Source organism: Mustelus asterias, chromosome 15, assembly GCF_964213995.1.
Source record: "Mustelus asterias chromosome 15, sMusAst1.hap1.1, whole genome shotgun sequence".
Taxonomy (NCBI): Eukaryota; Metazoa; Chordata; class Chondrichthyes; order Carcharhiniformes; family Triakidae; genus Mustelus; species Mustelus asterias.
The window spans coordinates 8,765,922-8,784,482 of NC_135815.1; the positions used below are offsets into that span (position 1 = coordinate 8,765,922).

The 18,561-nt window shown below is 38.2% G+C and overlaps 1 protein-coding gene across 2 annotated transcripts in view; it reads left to right on the plus strand.

The window, feature by feature from the left end:
- Positions 1 to 18,561, plus strand: part of LOC144504311 (nuclear receptor-binding protein-like) — an 83,996-nt gene that overhangs the window by 24,154 nt on the left and 41,281 nt on the right. The window contains exons 2-7 of one of the 2 annotated variants that reach the window (XM_078229455.1): positions 6,564 to 6,686; positions 7,645 to 7,746; positions 8,188 to 8,277; positions 9,477 to 9,517; positions 12,847 to 12,941; positions 13,896 to 13,922. In XM_078229455.1, coding sequence (XP_078085581.1) covers positions 6,564 to 6,686; positions 7,645 to 7,746; positions 8,188 to 8,277; positions 9,477 to 9,517; positions 12,847 to 12,941; positions 13,896 to 13,922 — 478 coding nt within the window. The remainder of the gene's footprint in view (positions 1 to 6,563; positions 6,687 to 7,644; positions 7,747 to 8,187; positions 8,278 to 9,476; positions 9,518 to 12,846; positions 12,942 to 13,895; positions 13,923 to 18,561) is intronic. The other variant, XM_078229456.1, reaches the window with a different exon arrangement.

Here is an 18,561-nt window from a genome sequence, read left to right on the forward strand (position 1 = left end):
TATGTTGTGAGAGCATCCTATCACTTCATTACCTAGGTTGAGCATCTGCTCTGTGGAAAAACAGGCATTTATATAACAATGTAAAATCATTTGCAGAGTAGCCCTTTGGCTTGTCAATGTCTGCACCGGCCATCAAGCACCGATCTATTCGAATCCCATTTTCTAGTACTTGGCCCATAACCTTGTATGCTGCAGCATTTCAAGTGCTCATCTAAATGCATCTTCCAATGTTGAGGGTTCCCTTCTCTACCATTCTTCCAGGCAGTGTTTCAGATTCCCACCACCCACTGGGTGAAAACATTTTTTCCTCACATCTATAAACCTTCTGTCCCCTGGTTATTGACCCCTCTGCTAAGGAGAATAGCTTTTTGCGATCCTCCCTAACTATGTTCCTGATAATTTATAGCCCTGAATCAGGTCCCCCGTCAACCTTCGCTGCTCCAAGGAAAATAACCGCAGTTTCTTTTGATAGCTGAAATGCTCCAGCCCAGGTAATATCCTGATGAATCTCCTCTGCACCTTCTCTAGTGCAATCACTTCCTTCCTAAGTGTGGCGACCAGAACTGCGCAGTACTCCAGCTGTGACCTAACCAGCATTTTATACAGCTCCGTCGTAACTTCCCTGCTCTTATATTCAAGGCCCCGATTAATAAAGGCAAGTATCCCATTCGCTGCCTTAACCACCTTATCGACCTGTCTTGCTGTCTTCAGAGATCTATGGACATGTGCGCCAAGGCCCCACTGATCCTTTTATTTCCTAGAGTTTGACCATTCCTTGTATATTCTCTTGCTTTATTAGTTCTCCCAAAATACATTACCTCACATTTTTCAGGGTTTGCCACTTTTTGTGTTCTATGATAGTTCACACAAATTTCTTGACAATGTAACCACTATCATGTAGGTAATAAGTGTCTTTGGCAAAAAGCAAAATCCTACAAACTGTAGTGAAATAAATTATCAGTTAATCTGTTTTTGGTAATTGTTGAGGGAAGAATATTGGTTAGGACATTGGGAGCACTCTGCACTAGTGTCACAATATCTTTTAAAGTCTTCAGGGATCTGACACCTGTGTACGGCAGTGGAGAATCTGCTGTCAGCTTCTCAAGTGTGACATATACTTATAACCTTTTGAGTCGATATTGTTTGGATCAAGCTGACACTTGGTTCAAATCAAAAGTGCCTGTTTTGTTTAGTTTTAAAATAAATATTCTATGGTTGTCACTAATCTTACTGGCATCATAGGAGATAAATCACAATTAAACCAACAGGATTCAATGTTGTGCCAATCCCCTTTTATGATTCACTGAATCATTTCAGTGTAACTCTTCATCCAGTCCATACTTGCATGTTTTTAAAATCCTGAATGTTTTCCTTCAATTTGACCAAACTGGTTTAGTGTCTGCTCAATGGGCTTTTCCATTTGTGTAAATTAACAGTTTAAATGTCACAGTATGGTTTTCTCAGATTTTCTTAATCCACAAAGAAAGAAGTCATAAAGGCTAATTGGCCTATTGAGTTCATGTTGACATTCTGTAAAGCAATTTAATTCGTCCCATTTTGCCGTTCAATCCCATAAACCTAGAAGTTTATTTTCCTCAAATTTATTTTTTAAGTCATTGCTCTTCTATCACCCTCGGAGCAGCAAATTCCAAGTCACTCCCGCGCACTGCCTAAAAGGTTTTCCTTTAATTTCCCTGCATCTGTTGCCCTATAACTAAAATCTGTCTCCCCTATCCTCCCCAGGGTGGCATCGTGGCACAGTGGCTTGCACTGCTGCGCCTCAACATCAGGGACCCGGGTTTGATTTCTGGCTTGGGTCACTGTCTGTGCGGAGCCTGCATGTTCTCCCAGTGTCTGTGTGGATTTCCTCCAGGTGCTCCGGTTTCCTCCCACAGTCTGAAAGATGTGCCAGTTAGGAGCATTGGCCATGCTAAATTCTCCCTCAGGGTACCCGAACAGGCGCTGGAGTGTGGCGACTAGGGGATTTTAACACTAACTTAATTGCAGTGTTAATGTAAGCCTACTTGTGACACTAATTAATTAACTTTAAACTGTTTTTAAAAAAAATTTTAAACCTAGCCCTGGTGCCATCATTTAATGGGAGCAGATTTTCTTTGTCTACTTTATCTAAACCTAACATAACCTTGCACACCTCCAAGGAATTCTCCCCTCAATCTCCTTGCTCCAAGGAGAATAAACACAGCTTTTCCAACCAAACTTTGTAGCTAAAATTCCTCATTTGTTTGGTAAATCTCCTCTTGCCCTCTTTAAAAAAAAAGCCTCACATGCTTTCTTTCTAAAGTGCCATGACCAGAACTGAATGTAATTTTGTAGTTGTAGCCTAATCAGAGCTTTTTAAAGGCTCAGCATTACTTTCCTGCTTTTGTACTCGTAGTTCGATTTATGAAGCCCAAATTCCCTATATTTTAACTGTTTATCTTGCCACCTTCAAAGATCTATGCACATGAATCCTTATTCACACTGTACCTGCATATTCTTTAGATCTATGTCATTTAGTCTGTTTAAACCTGTTCTTATCAATTGTGCATCAAAAGTGCATCACTTCAGACTTCACTATTACATTCTGTCTGCTACTTCTGTCAACCTATATTTATTCTTTTGCAATCAATTGATATCATCCTTGCTGTTTGTCACACTTTCAAATTGGGTATCCTTAGCAAATTCTTAAATTTTACTCTATTCCAGTAAGCAAATCATGTATATATTGTATACGACTTGCTGTTTTCCCTCAAACAATTTTTTTAAAATCCAAGGTGACACTGACTCCTATTTCATGAGCCTCAATTTTTTAACCTTTTTATTTGATATTTTGTCAAACATTTTTTTATCTTGTTTCCATTTTACCAACCTTCTCTGTTTCATCAAAAAATTCAATTAGATTTGTAAATGCAATCTAGCATTTGCAAATCCATTCTAGCTTAATTCATGAAAATCTCTTACAATTAGATTGAACTTAGATTTATTTTGCAGCCTGAAAATATCCCACAGTCCTTCAGAAGAATAGTCAAAGAGAATGGAAGCAAAGCAGCAGGAAATGTTGGGAGCAGTGACCCAAAATCTGGTCAAAGTACTATGTTTTAAACAGCTAAAGGGAGATGGAAGAGTTTTGGGAGAATCTTCTTGAGTGTAAGGCTGCAGGCATGGCTGCCAATAGAGAAAAGAGAAAGTTGGATGAAGATCCAGAATGAAAATGGAGAAGTTCGGGCAGGGTTGTGGAGGGTGTTGGAGATGAAGGATGAGCCCATAAAGAGGCTTGAACATGAGGACAAGAATTTTAAATTGAGATGGAGAAGGTCAGGGAACTGATGTAGGTCTGCACGCACAGCAAGAGGTGTAGGTTGGATCAGCTGATGTTTGTACTGCGCAGATGATGGGAGGCTGGCCATTGAAACAATGAACTGGAAGTGACATAGGCACGGTTGAGGGTTTCAGCAAAATGTGGGCTGAGGTAGGGAAGAATGCAGTTAGAGTTACAGACCTGGCAATACAGTTGTTTTGCTGGAGAGAATAGGTTCTAAGCCAGTGAACATGTGTTTCAGCACGAGACAGTAATGAGGAGTCATTGTCAAGGGAGGGAATCATTATCAAGGGAAGAGAGTTTGTAGTGAGGAAAAATGCAGTTTGTCCAAAACTGGATGTTAGATAAATAGTTGTCAGGACAGCTTAACTATTATCTATTTCAACATAAACCTTATTCACAACAAAATGTTTTCAGTAGAATTGACTACTCCTGCATTGTATTAATGAGATGAGCTTACTGATGCAAAAAGATGCTTGTATTCTTTGCCTACTGACTAAGCACTTGTAGCTCATAAAATATTCATTCCAATTTAGCTACGTCAAGTATTCTCATAGTAATATTTGGTGCAGGACTTAAAAGCCAGAAACTTCCCCAAAGTAACCTTTTGTCTAGTTCCCTGTAGCCACTGTAATACAATTTCGTGGAAATATTTTTAGGCTTTATATTTGTGACCACCTAACCTTTACATCATTGAAAATATTCCCACAGAATTCTAAAATACAAATGCTTTTGCACTGTTTGGTGTGGAACTGTGTACAGCAACATTTGAAAATCCGAGTTGCAGGATGCAGGTGTGAGGTGAATTGGGAGTAGGAAAAAGAGAGAAAATTGCTGCATAAGATTTCTTAACCATTTAATGGCTTGCATAATTAATGAAGGAAATAACTTGTTTACCATGAAGTATTCATGTACATATGATTAATATTGTACATAGAATTGGATATGCATTTCTGATTGACTTTTGGATTTGGCTCTTTGTTTTACCTGTTAATACTGCAGTAATGCAACCTGGTCATTCTTGTGTGATGGCTAATTTCCTTTAAAGGCTGCACATTATAGCCGCTCATTAAACTTGTCTTCGTGATTACTCTGACATCACTCATTCTCCTCTCCCTCCACATACAAGCTGATGAATCAGATATTCCAGCCAAGACCTATCCCAGTAGAACATGGAAAGCTGCATATTTCATCTGAGACTTTTTCCCAGCAAGATCACTTGACCTGCACTTGTGGTTGTCATTGGGGTAAAGATAGTTTAAATTGTGAAATTGTCCAGTTAATGATCAGGGAAATATGGCAAAGTGAAAGATGATGACCCCTGTGGTTGGAAAAGTTCTAACATATTTAAGTTTCTGAGGATTGCTTTTTTTGTTGTTCATGCATTTTGACCCAGTTCAAACACTTGCTGTTGATATTGCAAGTGTTTATCCATCATATTTCCAATATCTGGAGTTTTCTCTCGATTAGTAACATTGCTATTGCTTTCTAATTTTCTCGTGTTAGCTAAAGGATGAAACCTATTTTAAGTAAACGAATTATTGTTTTGATCATGGTGCGGAGTGTAAAGAAATAAAACAGTAGATGATGAAATGAATTGTTTGGATAAGACCAGTAAAACTGCTTCATACCTATTTTTCTCTTTTTCCCAGTCTTAAACATAGCTATCACATTCCAATTAGATGAGTTCTTATGAAAGATTGAGGATAACACGTAAATCAAATATGAACCAACACAATGCAGATTTCCAGAATCTTCAATTATTTTATTTGATTTCAGCCTTACTTCACTTTTCTTCCATTAGCAAGGCAGAATTCAATGCTGTATATACTATTACAATCTCCATAGGGACTGATAACTTTTTAAATGACTGAAAGAATAATACAAAATTTCGTGTTTTAAGACTTTTACTATAACACAAAGCACTGTTGACTAACTCTTTGTACACTTGTAGTTTTAACCACAGATAAGAACTTTTTTAAACTTTCAGTGCAATGAAGAAAACTCACTTCACAGCATATATTACGTTGTCCTCTTAAGCAGACATTTGATTCTCCCAGAATTAGTCCAAAATGATTCTCGGCTCCAGCGGGCTCACTTCAGTTCCTTTCTCCACCTATAAACTTTTAACTCCAGAACTGTCTTTCATGGTGCAAGTTTTCCTGGCAACGTCTCACTCTTGGTAAAGATAATCTTCCAGCCTCAGTTTAACTCCATGAATTTGGTCTTTCCAATCCACTCTGTGCATCCCTGGGCAGTGAATCTGTGTCTTGCTGCACATCCAGGCAAACTAACTTGTCTGAGTTTTAAGGGATATCTTAACCTTTCACTTCTCAAAGCCCATCTCCATAGCAAAGAGAGAGTCACAGGCTTTGTATCCAGGCCAAAATGTTGATTGGTTATCATTGAGACCGCAAATCTCTCAGCTAGGAAATAAATGTACATTTAAAGCACAACTGTTTGCTACTTGACATTCTCAACACTTTTAGAAACTTTGGATATCCAGCCTATCCACAGTTAGCACACAGACTGCTGCCGTTGTCTCCAAGTGTAACCAGCTTGCACATTTCATAGTAAAACAACTTGGGGTCCCTTTAATCAAACCATCAAGACTTGCTGTCAGACAGCTTCAGAAAAGGTCACATGGCCCCCTTCATTTTATCTTTTAAGATACAGTCCCAAAACAAACTCAATTGTAACCATACAAAAGAAAATTCCATTGATTTAGTTTTTATATAGTTTTTTAAATAGCAAGTTGAGGTGGAAAAACCCCTTCTTACTCAGTCATCACTGTTTCACCAATTTGGTGTTTCTCCTTTGTGCTAAATCCTGAGATTATTTCTTGGCTGAAAGAAAAGGAAGGGGAAAAAAATGTTATGAGCAAAAATGTACAAAGTCACTCTCCCATAACTGAATATTGAACTGTTGGAACAAATTCAAAAGAAAAATATGCTCTATGCCACTGCTTTCCAAAATGTTGTAAAAATGTTTAATTTCAAATTATTAATCCACAGTGTTACTTTGGCAAATCTGGCACTCATTTTCAGTTTGAAACCTCACCTAAAGGACTGTAAAAGCACAAGATCCTCAAAACTATTGTGCCTTAAAATGCACTCAATTCTTGACTTTGAGCTTGACAGATTTTTTTTTTAACCAACTGAGTGAAGTGTAATGCCAAAATTATAAAGTTGTTTGTAATAAGTTACAGTTGTTTTAATGAAGAATCACCTTTTCTTAATTATAGGTGAATCAACGGAATGTTCCAGGAATTGACAGCGCATACTTGGCAATGGACACGGAGGAGGGAGTGGAAGTTGTGTGGAATGAAGTCCAGTTCTCAGAACGAAAAAACTTTAAACTACAAGAGGTGAAAATAAAACTAAACTATTTTGATAAGAGCTGCTAATGGCCATTCGCCTTATTTTATTCACTCTTTTGCTGTTGCTGCTTGTAGCTACTTCTACGTGGAGATGTGTTGTCATGCATATCACACTCCTCTGTCTTGTGCCATCATTGCACATTCACTATAGCTTGTCTGCAACCACGCTGTAATGTCTGTTATCCAACCATGTCTAGATCTTACTACTGCACTCCACTTTGACCACTAGAAGAGATCTTTGTAGCATTCAGCTCTGATCAAATGGCCAATGATACTAACTTCTTAAATCTGGGTGCCACTTGAGTTCTTTTTGTTCTTGCACTTTTCTTTCATTGGTCTTCTAGTCTGTATATGGAATTTTTAGCATCCACATTTCAAAGGTTTCTTTTTCTTCAACAGATCTTTATTTACTGTCACGGTTTCTGTGGCAAACAGGAAAGTGGACAGAATGTAGCACCTTATGAGTTTTCCCTTGTAACAAGCTTGTGTATTTGTTGTTCAAACATCCTTTATCTTCACCAAAATTACTTGTTGCTATCTCTACCCTTCTAATGTCAGCATCACACCGACCATAATCTGTTATCATTTGTCCCAAATAGACTAACTTATCTACTTGTTCCAGTATGACACCATCCACTTCAATCTTCACTCCAGTTTCTTCTAATGTATTCCTTCTGACTATTGGTTTTGGCTTTTTAGTGTTTGTACTCAGTCCGAAACTTCTGGAATTTACTTGATCTATGATATTTGCAGAACCTTTTCCGATTCTGCAAGTTCTTCACTTTGGTATTAGCATTTTCAAAATGTGATCATTAAGTATGGTGAAAATTCTTAATCTTAAAAAAAAAACTTGAGTCCCAGAAGTTTAGTACTTCCAAATGGGATATCTAAACAGAATTTGGGCAAATTGGTTACCTGTTTCTGATCAGTATACTTTTGTTCTTAGGATAAGGTTAAAGCTGTCTTCGACAATCTCATCCAGCTGGAGCACCTGAACATTGTGAAATTTCACAAGTACTGGGCAGATGTGAAAGAAAATAAAGCTAGGGTAAGCTGTCTTTGCCCTGCTTAGTGTTGCTACCTGATTTACCTAGATGCCGTGTTTATACTATCGAAGTTGAAATTTAAAAATTGGAACTTTATTTTGCTTATGACTGGATAACCTATGGCTGTAAATTTCCAATTTGCTTATCTGACATGCAGAAATTTGCCACTACTTCCTGTGATAAAGAAATGTTCAACAGTTTCAAACTTGATATTTTGTGCTTCATATTGAAAAGATATTTTAAAATACTAAAGGAGAGATATTTGGAGAAATTTAAACTAGTTTACTCTGAATATTGTGCAGAGAAGAACTGTTTTATTATATTACAAATTGAGGGGGAAAGATAAAGGGAGGAAGGACACATGATCTATTCTGAAAGCATGTTTGCTCAATGTATTTGGAGTTGCTGAATGGGTTATTGATGTGATGTTTATGTTCCTACAGGTTATTTTTATAACAGAATACATGTCATCCGGAAGTTTAAAACAGTTTTTGAAGAAAACTAAGAAGAACCACAAAACTATGAATGAAAAGGTAGATTGTGGAATACTGTTTACAAAAGACTATATTTGGAATATTTTGCTTTGCAATAAGTACGCACAAGCTGCTGCTGAAAGACTCCGTGCTGTTTTTGGCTATCAGGATAGCATGCAGAAGTGGATGTCTGAAGCTCCCTCATTGACACATGCTTGATGGCCACAGGCAACAAGGTGGAAAAGATGCATCTCTCCACTTTCTTTCTTGATATCAGTATGCTGATATTCAGTTTGGATGCATTTTGAAGGTGGTATTGCAATCTTAACCAGAGCATTTTGGGCTACCTTTACATTTCCAACGAAGGCACACCAGAAAGTAAGATGCAAGAATAGAGAAGGCAAACACTCCAGATAATAAATTCTAATCTAACAGATGGAGCTCTAGGTTTTTTTCCATAATGTAAATCTGTGTGTGGGCATACCATTAGCTTTGCCAAACAACTGACTACATGCAGTCAAGGACGTCAGCACTCCAATGGCATTAGACAAGTGTGCACAACTGGGTATCTACCCAGGATTGGGGTTGGAACTCTCTGTTCATGAGCACTGTGTACCTTGTATCCAAAACCACAAGTCAGATGCAGGAACACTACTACTAAGCCAAAGTTCCTTCCTCTTGTAGTGTATTGCCTGCAGCCATTATGAAAGTTGGAAATTAGTGAACTTGTTGTGGATGGGAAGCATGGAGAAATGAAGACATATTAGGATTTTTTAATGCCTGATAGACTGAGCATTAACCCAGCATAATTGAACAGGCATATTTAAATAATTCCCCGCCGCCCCATTCCTATTAGCTTCTAGCTGGTTAGTGCAATTAGTTTTAGCAAACCACTAAGAAAACCAGGGTTGTGGGTCAGATCCCTGACGGGCCATTTGCAATAAGAGAATCTCCCATCAAAAATGTCTGTCCTGTCTTGTGAAGCAAAATCGATTCTTGCTGGTTAACTGACCAGATATCTTAAAAATAATTGTAAATAGACACCAACATCAAAGTGGATGAGTAAACGGAAGTGTCAACATACTGCATCTGGAACTAACTGTCCAGAGTTTAGATAAGTTAGAAAGCATAACTCTGCCAGGTATTAATTGAATGATATAGGATTGCTTTGACTGTAAATACAAACCAAATTAACTAAATGGACTTTTTCTAACAAAAAACAGTATTCTACAATCGCATGTAACTTTGTTTGTTTCTAGGCTTGGAAGAGATGGTGCACCCAGATTTTGTCTGCCTTGAGGTAAGAAGCAGTAAATCTCAATTCTGGTGGTGCGCACACTTTTTTTTTTACATCCCCTTCCTTTACTACTTATAAAAGCATTGGGTGGGACTTTCTGGCCTCATGCACCCCAAGGCAATGGACCATTAAATAGTCCGCCTAATCTCTGTCCTGCCTGCTACAATTCCTACGGTGGGTGGGGTGGGAAAATTCCACCCATTGTCTCTTGCTTGGCTATGGCTCTACAGATGTCTTTCAATGTTATTCAGTTGCATGAACCTGGACAGTGAGCCTCAGTAGTGTATTGACAGTCATCATAGTCCAGTCCAGTTCTTATCACATCGAAGTGTGAATCCTGACCTAGTTTTTCTTTTGTTCCCTGTACCCACATCCACCCTAGGGATGCTAAAGTCAGGTTGAGAATAATATATGAAACCCAACACACACTGGATATCAAAGTAGAAACCTTCTAATCCACAGATGTTAATACTAGAAAAGCACCTTTTACCCATGAAGGTATTGGGAGCGAAGCTGTGGATCTTGACTTGGGAAGAAAACCCAACTTGTGGGTGCCTTTTATTAAAAATAATTGTTTTGTGTTCGGAATTCTGAATCTAAAACCATCCATCCTGTGAGAGGGGTTTCAATTTGCTGTTTTACTAGTTGTCTATTTTCTTCCTTTTATATTTCTAACCTTTGTTCACCAGTTCTTTTAAGCAGCGACTTTTTCCCTAATTGAACTGCAGCAAAATAATTTCTAGTCAATGGCCTCCATAATTCAGTGGCCCAGCTCACCAATATCCTGGGTTTGTCTTTCACAAGAATGTTAACTGACCTAGTCATGTAAATATTGTAACTTTTTGAAACAAGCCCTAACCCCTTCACCTCTTTTTGTAAAATTACCTGTCTTTCTGCTGAACAGCCCACTGTATATTTTCAGCATTCTGTTTCATTGCATACTTCCAGCTTTCATGGTTTTTCATCTACCCTAGTGTTCATCAGGACCTTAGTTAGAATTGCAGAAGGTATATCTTGAATAAACTAGAATGATATCTTCAATCTGCCTATCCTTTCGATTTTTGTTTTGACTGTTAATGAGTTTCTATAGTACTGTGTAATCAGGACAGCAAACAACTGTTTTAAGCGCTTTCAGAAATAATATATAGCATTAGATGAAGCTAAATAACATTCGGTTTTGAAATCTGCAACATTTTCTTTCCTGATTGTCTTCTATGTGCAAGCTGGAAAGATTGTCCATTCATTAGGACATAATCAGGGATGGGCAAAGTTCACTCAGCCCATTGAGCTTTTTCCTTGAGTATTTTAGTTAATGAATACCAGCTTTTCACTCTGCTAAATTTTTCCGATGGGCTGTCCAGACTTGCTAATTTTCCATTTCGCATGTCCAAACTAATTTGGAGAATTTTGGTAACGTGGTGCAGCTGAATAATTGAGTGCTGTAGCAATGTAACTTCTGTTCAATTCTTGAGACATATAGAGCAAGGAGCTGCTGACAAGAGACTGTCTAACCTCCAGGAAGGGGTTAAAATTAAGGAGAGTCCTAACTGTTAGTTCTCAGCATCTCCTTGCAGGAGGCAAATGTGAGTATTGGTTGAGATCTGGGAGATGACAATATGCCTACCCTTTGGTTGAGCTGTTAAACTATATGATGGTAAGAAGTTTCGCAACACCAGGTTAAAGTCCAACAGGTTTATTTGGTAGCACAAGCTTTCAGGGTATTGCTCCTTCAGGTGAGTGAAGAGTTGTGTTCACAAACAGGGTATATATAGACACAGACTCAATTTACAAGATAATGGTTGGACTGCGAGTCTTTACTGGTACAGACAGTGTGAGTGGAGAGAGGGTTAAGCACAGGTTAAAGAGGTGTGAATTGTCTCCAGCTATTTGATCTTGGGGTTCATGTCACACTTAACCATGTTAGCACTGCTGTCTCTCAGCGCCAGGGACCTGGGTTCAATTCTGGCCTTGCGTGACTGTGTGGAGTTTGCACTCCTCCCCGTGTCTGTGTGGGTTCCCTCTGGGTGCTCCAGTTTCCTCCCACACTCCAAAGATGTGTGGGTGAGGTGGATTGACCATAAATTGCCACTTAGTGTCGGGGGATTAGCAGAGTAAATAGGTCAGATTATGGGGATAGGGTCTGGGTGGTATTGTTGTTGATGCAGGCTCGATGGGCCGAGTGGTCTTCTGCACTAGAAATTCTATGATTCAAACCTTTGATGTGGCACCTTGTCAAATGTCTTCTGGAAATCGAAGTGCAGTACATGCATAGGTTCCCCTTTATCCATGTTGCATGATACCTACTCAAAGAGCTCTGATAAATGAGTCAAACATGATTTCCCTTTCACAAAACCATGTTGCCTTTGCCTGATTTTTGTTGAGATTTTCTAAATGTCCCTCTATAACCTCCACAATAGATTCCAGAAGTTTCCCTATGACAGATGTTGCGCTCGCTAAGCTAAAGTAATTCCCTGTTTTCTGTCTCCTTCCTTTTCTTGAATAGAGAAATCACATTTGCTATCTTAAATATGATGGGACTTCAGAATCTAGGGAATTTGGAAAAATTAAAACCAATGTATGTACTATCTCGGCAACTACTACTTTTAAAACTCTAGATGAAGTCCATTAGGAACTGGGGACTGGCTGGAACGGTGGCACAGTGGTTAGCACTGCTGCCTCACCGCACCATGAATCCGGGTTCAATTCTCGGTTTGGGTCACTCTGTGCGCAGTCTGCACATTCTCTTTGTACCTGCGTGGATTTCCTCTGGGTGCTGCAGTTTCCTCCCACAGTCAGAAAGACATGCTGGTTAGGTGCATGGGACATGCTAAATTCTCCCTCCATGTACCTGAACAGGTACCAGAGTGTGGCAACTAGGGAATTTTCACATTCTCTTCATTGCAGTGTTAATGTAAGCTTGCTTGTGACACTAATAAATAAACTTTAAACGACATATTAGTTTTTAGTTCTAATAATTTTATTAGTGCCATCAATTGTTTTAAGTTCCTCCCTCCCTTTCACCTCTGAATTCACAACTATTTCTGGGATGTTATTTGTATCCTCTACAATGAAGACAGATGCAAAATATCTGTTCAGTTCATCCGCCATTTCCTTTTTCATTATTAATTCTCTATTCTTGCTCTCTAGATGATCTGCGTTCACTTTAATTGCTCTTTTTGGTCTTTTTATTTCCATGTCTGTACACAAAAGGTCCTTTTTGAAAGGTGCTGTTCTGCTGTTAGGGAATAAAAAGTTTAATTTGGTAAAGTTCTATGCATGTCCAAATTAACTACCAAGTTGCTCAGTTTATTGATTTTTGTTTTATTTATCAGCTACCTCCACTCCTGTGATCCTCCCATCATCCATGGCAACCTGACTTGTGACACCATATTCATCCAGCATAATGGTCTTATAAAAATTGGGTCTGGTAAGTATCAAGAACTGTCCTCATTGAAATATGTTCAACTTACGTAGCAAAATAAGAAGTTGCTAAGAACCTGAATTTGATATGGTCCATATTGCTTGTTTTTTGTCTCGGGTTTAAGTATTTGATTAACAACTTGCAACCATAAATTGTTACAAATGCCCTTTCTCAGTCGTGTTAATACTGCGATCGTGTGACAAAAATTGAACCTGCTGTGTATTCACACTAATGAGAGATAACATTTTGTCTCTTCATATTTTGCGGAAAAGGTGAATGGATGGGTTGGGTAATCCATTGATAACTTTTACTGCTCCTGTCTTCGTGATGGTACACTTGGGCTTTTCATGGATGTCTGTAATGTTTCACAGCATAATCCAAGTGACCATTCTCGTATGAGCCAAGTCAATGCCAGCAGGCTGTTTTACCTTGGTACAGAGAGTTCAATCCCGCTGTATCTTGATAACACTTTGTGCTGCTACCACCATGGTCAGCTAACCCAACAAAAACCTGGAGTCGATCCTGAGATCTTCATGATCTTTGTGGCTCGGTATACTGCATTGACTCGGTGAGGATGCTGTTATTCAAGACTCTAACCTAGTTTCTTTCAGAAAGTCTTGAGCTTTATACTCAAAATTTGGTGCGTGTGAGGTTTTTCCTTTTTTCTTTCTGCCTTTTCACCTATGTTCTAAAAAAAATACTGTCTGGTTCTTCTCAGAAATCAGCAACTGATTTAAATGTAAGAGACTGCAAGCTGTCTGAAATGAAATAATAAATTGTTTAAATTACTTTATATTTGCTGGTGGTGCTCCCTGGGAAAGCAGAAAAGAAGGAAAACCGAATTGATTGCGATGGAGAGTGAACACTTGCAGCAAAACTTGTGCTATGACTAATTTAGGTTTGTCACAGTGACCTTTGTGAGGACAATTCTTGACCTTTTGCTGTATTTTGTATGCACAGTTCAATCAGGACATCATTATAATGGGAGTGAGTGAAAATGGTGTATTGCATTTTATGCATGGCTCAATTATGCATTTGTGCATGGTCCTTCAGATTGCCCAAGGCCTTGAGGGAAAATCATAATATTGTCCATTTAAACTTCAAAGTTAATAATGTTGCGAACAATTCACTTTTCATGGCCCAACTTTTTTTTTAATTCCGGCTTTGAGCAGCTGTTCAATATTTTCTCAACAATTGAAGTGTGATCTTTACATCTGTGTGGATCGCTTAGGTGAATAATGTTAATGCCTCTTTGTCAAATACATAGTTTTGCAAATATGGTTTTGTCATTGGAAATTAGCTTGCTTGTGCAGAATATCAAAACTGAATCTTAAAAAGTCAGTAGTCTAAGACAATAGACATGGGGTACATCATACATACCACATCTTGTTCTACCTCTTTCCTCCAATAAATTCTGTTTAAGTAGATGCAGAAAAATAATCAACCGCTTAAATGATTATATGCAGTTTTGCCAGGTGATTGACCTTCTCTAGGACCTGCCATGCAACTGTTACCGTTGTACCAAGCAGTTATCAAGTCAGGGTAACTTCTGCACAGCCACGATATATCCTTGCTCTTGAAAGGTCTTAGCCACGTCTGGAATCTCTGACTGCACAGCTGATGTGTGAACTGCTGCATCTTTTGATTAAGATATTGTTACAACTGTTGTTCGCTTACCCAGAGGCTGATGGGCAACGCCCCCAGAACATTGCCGATGCATCTGACAGTTCTGACTAAGGACGATGGTTTCTTGAACAGCTTTCAACTCAAGGCAACTTTAAATGATCAAATTCAAAAACCCTAATGTGGATGGGATGGAGGAAAGCACCTGGTGTTGATGGAATAAACTGAAATTTGCATTTAGTTGCTTCTTTGTGCCCCAATATAATTTCAGCATTGTTGCTTAAAAGATCAAACTAATTAAACAGCAGTGAAGCATTTGCTGTCTTTTTCTGGGCTGTAGACTTGAATGAGCACAAGTATTGTTTTATTTGTAGCTTTTGTCATACCTTCACGACATTTCCATTGACCAAGTATAGCCCAAGATCATTGCTGTGCATTATTCTTTTAATTACCAGAACCCTTAGTTTGTAAATAGTAAAGCAATGGAAGCACAACTGTGGCTTTGATTCTTATGGCACATGGATATATATGTCTAAGAATGTCTTTTGAAGACATTTTTAGCTCATTGTGCGTGTAATTGTAAGATTTTGACTGAACATATTTTGCCTCAATATATCATCATTTTCTTCATGCTCGTTTTACTTCATTGCTAAGATTGCAAAATGTACATCAGGGCGAGGTAATCGTGAAAGAGTGGTTAGATAAGTCAAACTTTAGATGAATTTCCTTAGATTGTAGGAGGTAAGTGGAATGGAAGAGATAAGAGCTCCACTGTTACAGAATGTTTTAAAAAAAACGAGAAATGGTGATTAGTATGCAGTTAGAATTTGAACAATTGTGTTTTGAGATTAAGCTGAGCAGAGCCAAGTTGAAAAATGAATATAGCATCAACAAAATAGAAGTAAGAGGCTGGAGATGAGAATTGTGTTCAGACAAGTCGGTCGTTCAGGATGCATAAGCTTCCTTCTGCCTTTGTTCTTGAGAGGTCAGCATGGCAAATGTCAAAGCCAAACCTTAACAGGTATCTTAGTGCTGCTAAAATCTGTTCATCCTGATTTATCATTGTGTACGTATTTTGACTGGGCAATTAGTTCAGTCCCCATATTATACCAAGTAACATAAGAAATAAAAGCAGGAGTAAGTCCATTAAACCTGTTCTGCCTTTCAATAAGTTCATGGCTAATTAAATTGTGGTCTCAACTCCAACACTCCACCTCCCTATAACCCATGACCTTGTTGCAGGTCAACAATCTGTCAACCTCAGCCTTGAATATATTCAATACCCATTATTTGGGGTGGAAAATTCCAAAGATTAATCCTCAGAAGAAATTCTATCTAATTTCCATCTTAAATGGGGAGATCCTGATTTTTAAACTGCCCTCTTGTTCTCGCTTCCCTCATGAAGGGAAACATTCTCTCAGCATCTATCCCTTAAAATCATACATATTTCAATAAAATCATCTCTCATTCTTCACACTTGTCTAGGCCAACCAGCCCAAACTTTCCTTATGAAAGCTCTTCATTTCAGGAATCAACTTCGAGTCTTCTCCTGAACTTCCTTCAATAAAAATATATTCTGCTTCCATTAAGGTGACACAAACTGTATGCAGTGTTGTCATTACGGACTCACTAATGCTCTGCACAGTTACAACAAGACTTCCCTGATTTTATACTCTGACACCTTTCAATAAAGGATAACATTCCATTTGCTTTCCTAGTTACTTGCTGTACTTGCATGCTAACTTGGTGATTCATGTAGTAGGTCACAGAGATCCTTTCTATTGCAGCATTCTGCAGTCTGTCTTTTTGAAAAATATTTTGTTTTTCTATTCATGCCAAAGTGGACAACCTAATTTTCCCCACATTCTATTCTGTCGACCAAATTTTTGCCGGCTCAGTTAGTCCATCTGCAGACTCTGTATCTCCCTCACAACATGCTTTCCCACTTATCTTTGTATAATCAAACTTGGTCACAGTGCATGCTAGAATAGTATACAGTGAGGCACCAGCATTGATAACACAATTTGTCAACCCTATTGTGACTTTATTTTCTGTTGGTTAGCCAAATCCATGCTAATATAGCATCTGCAATAACATGGGCAGTATCTTTTTCCCAGTGACAATGTTAGGTTGACTTGACTTTAGTTTCCTGCTTTCTGCCACCTCATTTCTTGAAAAAGGGCATTACATTTGCAATTTTTCAAGACCCAGCAAGAAGCTATCTCTGTGCCTACTTATTTTAAGAGCCTCTAAAATAGAGACCGAGGTTCAGCCTGGAGTGCCAGTAGTTTTCCAAGTACTTTTTCTCTGCTGAAAATTTTAAGTTCCTCCCCCTTTTTATTGCCTTTTGATTTCCTATTATGGATGTTTTTTTTTGTCTTCCACCGTGAAGACAGATACAAAATATTATTCAAAGTCTCTATGATTTCCAGCTTTCCATGATTAATTTCCCAGACTCATGCTAAGGGACCGTCATTTACTTTAGCTACACCCGTCCTTTTTATATACTTATAAAAGAACTTATTTCTGTTATACATTTCTAGCTAATTTACTCCTAATTTCTCCCTTTTTGTCATCCTTTGGTTTTAAAATTTTCCCAATCTCTAGTCTACCAATAATCTTTGCAACATTGCACAACTTGCATTTTGATACCATCCTCACCTTAGCCACAGATGAAAAATTTTTCAGGTACAGTCTTTCTTTCAAAAGTCTCAATATTCACTTGAGAAAAAGAATAATGGTACATTTTTCATGTATTCAAATGTATCATCCATTGAGAGAGAATAATGAAATATCTCAATCTGCCGCTGTCTATCACTCCTTGTGATCTATTTTTCTAGTTCACTTTATCCTTCATACCTTTGTAATTGCCTTCATTTAGGTTTAAGGTACTAGTTTCAGACCCAAGTTCCTCATCTTCAAACTGAGTGTGAAACTCATTGTGTTAACGATCACTCTTTCCTCAAGTATCCTTCATTGTGAGATAATTTATTAACCCTGTCCCAGTGCACATTACCAGGTCTAAAATAGCCTGTTTCCATATTCAATATCATGTGAAGTATCTGTTTACAGTGGTATGGCAAACCCAAGTTGACAATAGGCCATTTACCAAGGGCATTATCAGTTGAATCCTCGATATCCAATCTGCAGAAATTGTTTGTTCTGACACAAAACAAACAGGTGCAAGGATAGAAATTGTAATTCATAATTTGGAGCAGCATTTATTAATATCAGTTGGAGGCAAATGTAAAAGAACAGTAATTAATGAGAAATTGGAGAACTTGGGGCATTTAATACTGAGACAATGAAGTGAAGGAGTTAACTGAAATTTTGTTGGGCTTATAGGTAGATTAGAGTCCACGTCTAGAGTTTGAGGCTTCTCAACATTCAGACCGCATGAGTACTGTGGCCAGTTTTAATCATGACACCTCAAAAAGGATATGCTTGCAATAGTGAGGGTACAGAATACAACAATGTTTCTTGTACTTTCAGTATCTATGGCAATAGTAATAATCCTTGAGAAGGTGGTGGATTACCTTCCTGAACTGCTGCAGCTTTGGTGAAGGCTTGTATTGAGTGAGGAATTTGATTTTTTTTTTTGGTCTGGAGATTATGCAGCAACAGCAATGTATATGTGAGTGAGTGCATTTTGTGACTTGGAGATGATGGTTTCCGATGATATTCCTCTTCTTTGAGATAGCTATTGTGGTACCAAGTGTTCTTTCAGTAAGCTTAGTGAGCGAGTTGCTGCGGTGTGTATTGCAGTGTGCAGGTGGTGAAGACACTGGAGGTTGAATACATAGAGAATAATGCTGAAAGGAGCAATTAGAAAAGTTTAAGATTTGCAGTTTATAAAGTAGGGAATTAGGAATGGTGAAAATCATTTTAAGGTATATAAAATAGTTTGAACTCAGTTAATTACTTCAATCCATATTGTACTTCTGTAGTACTTCAGAAAAATGAGCAAAGTCACTTGAGGTATAATGGGTCAAGGGGAAATATG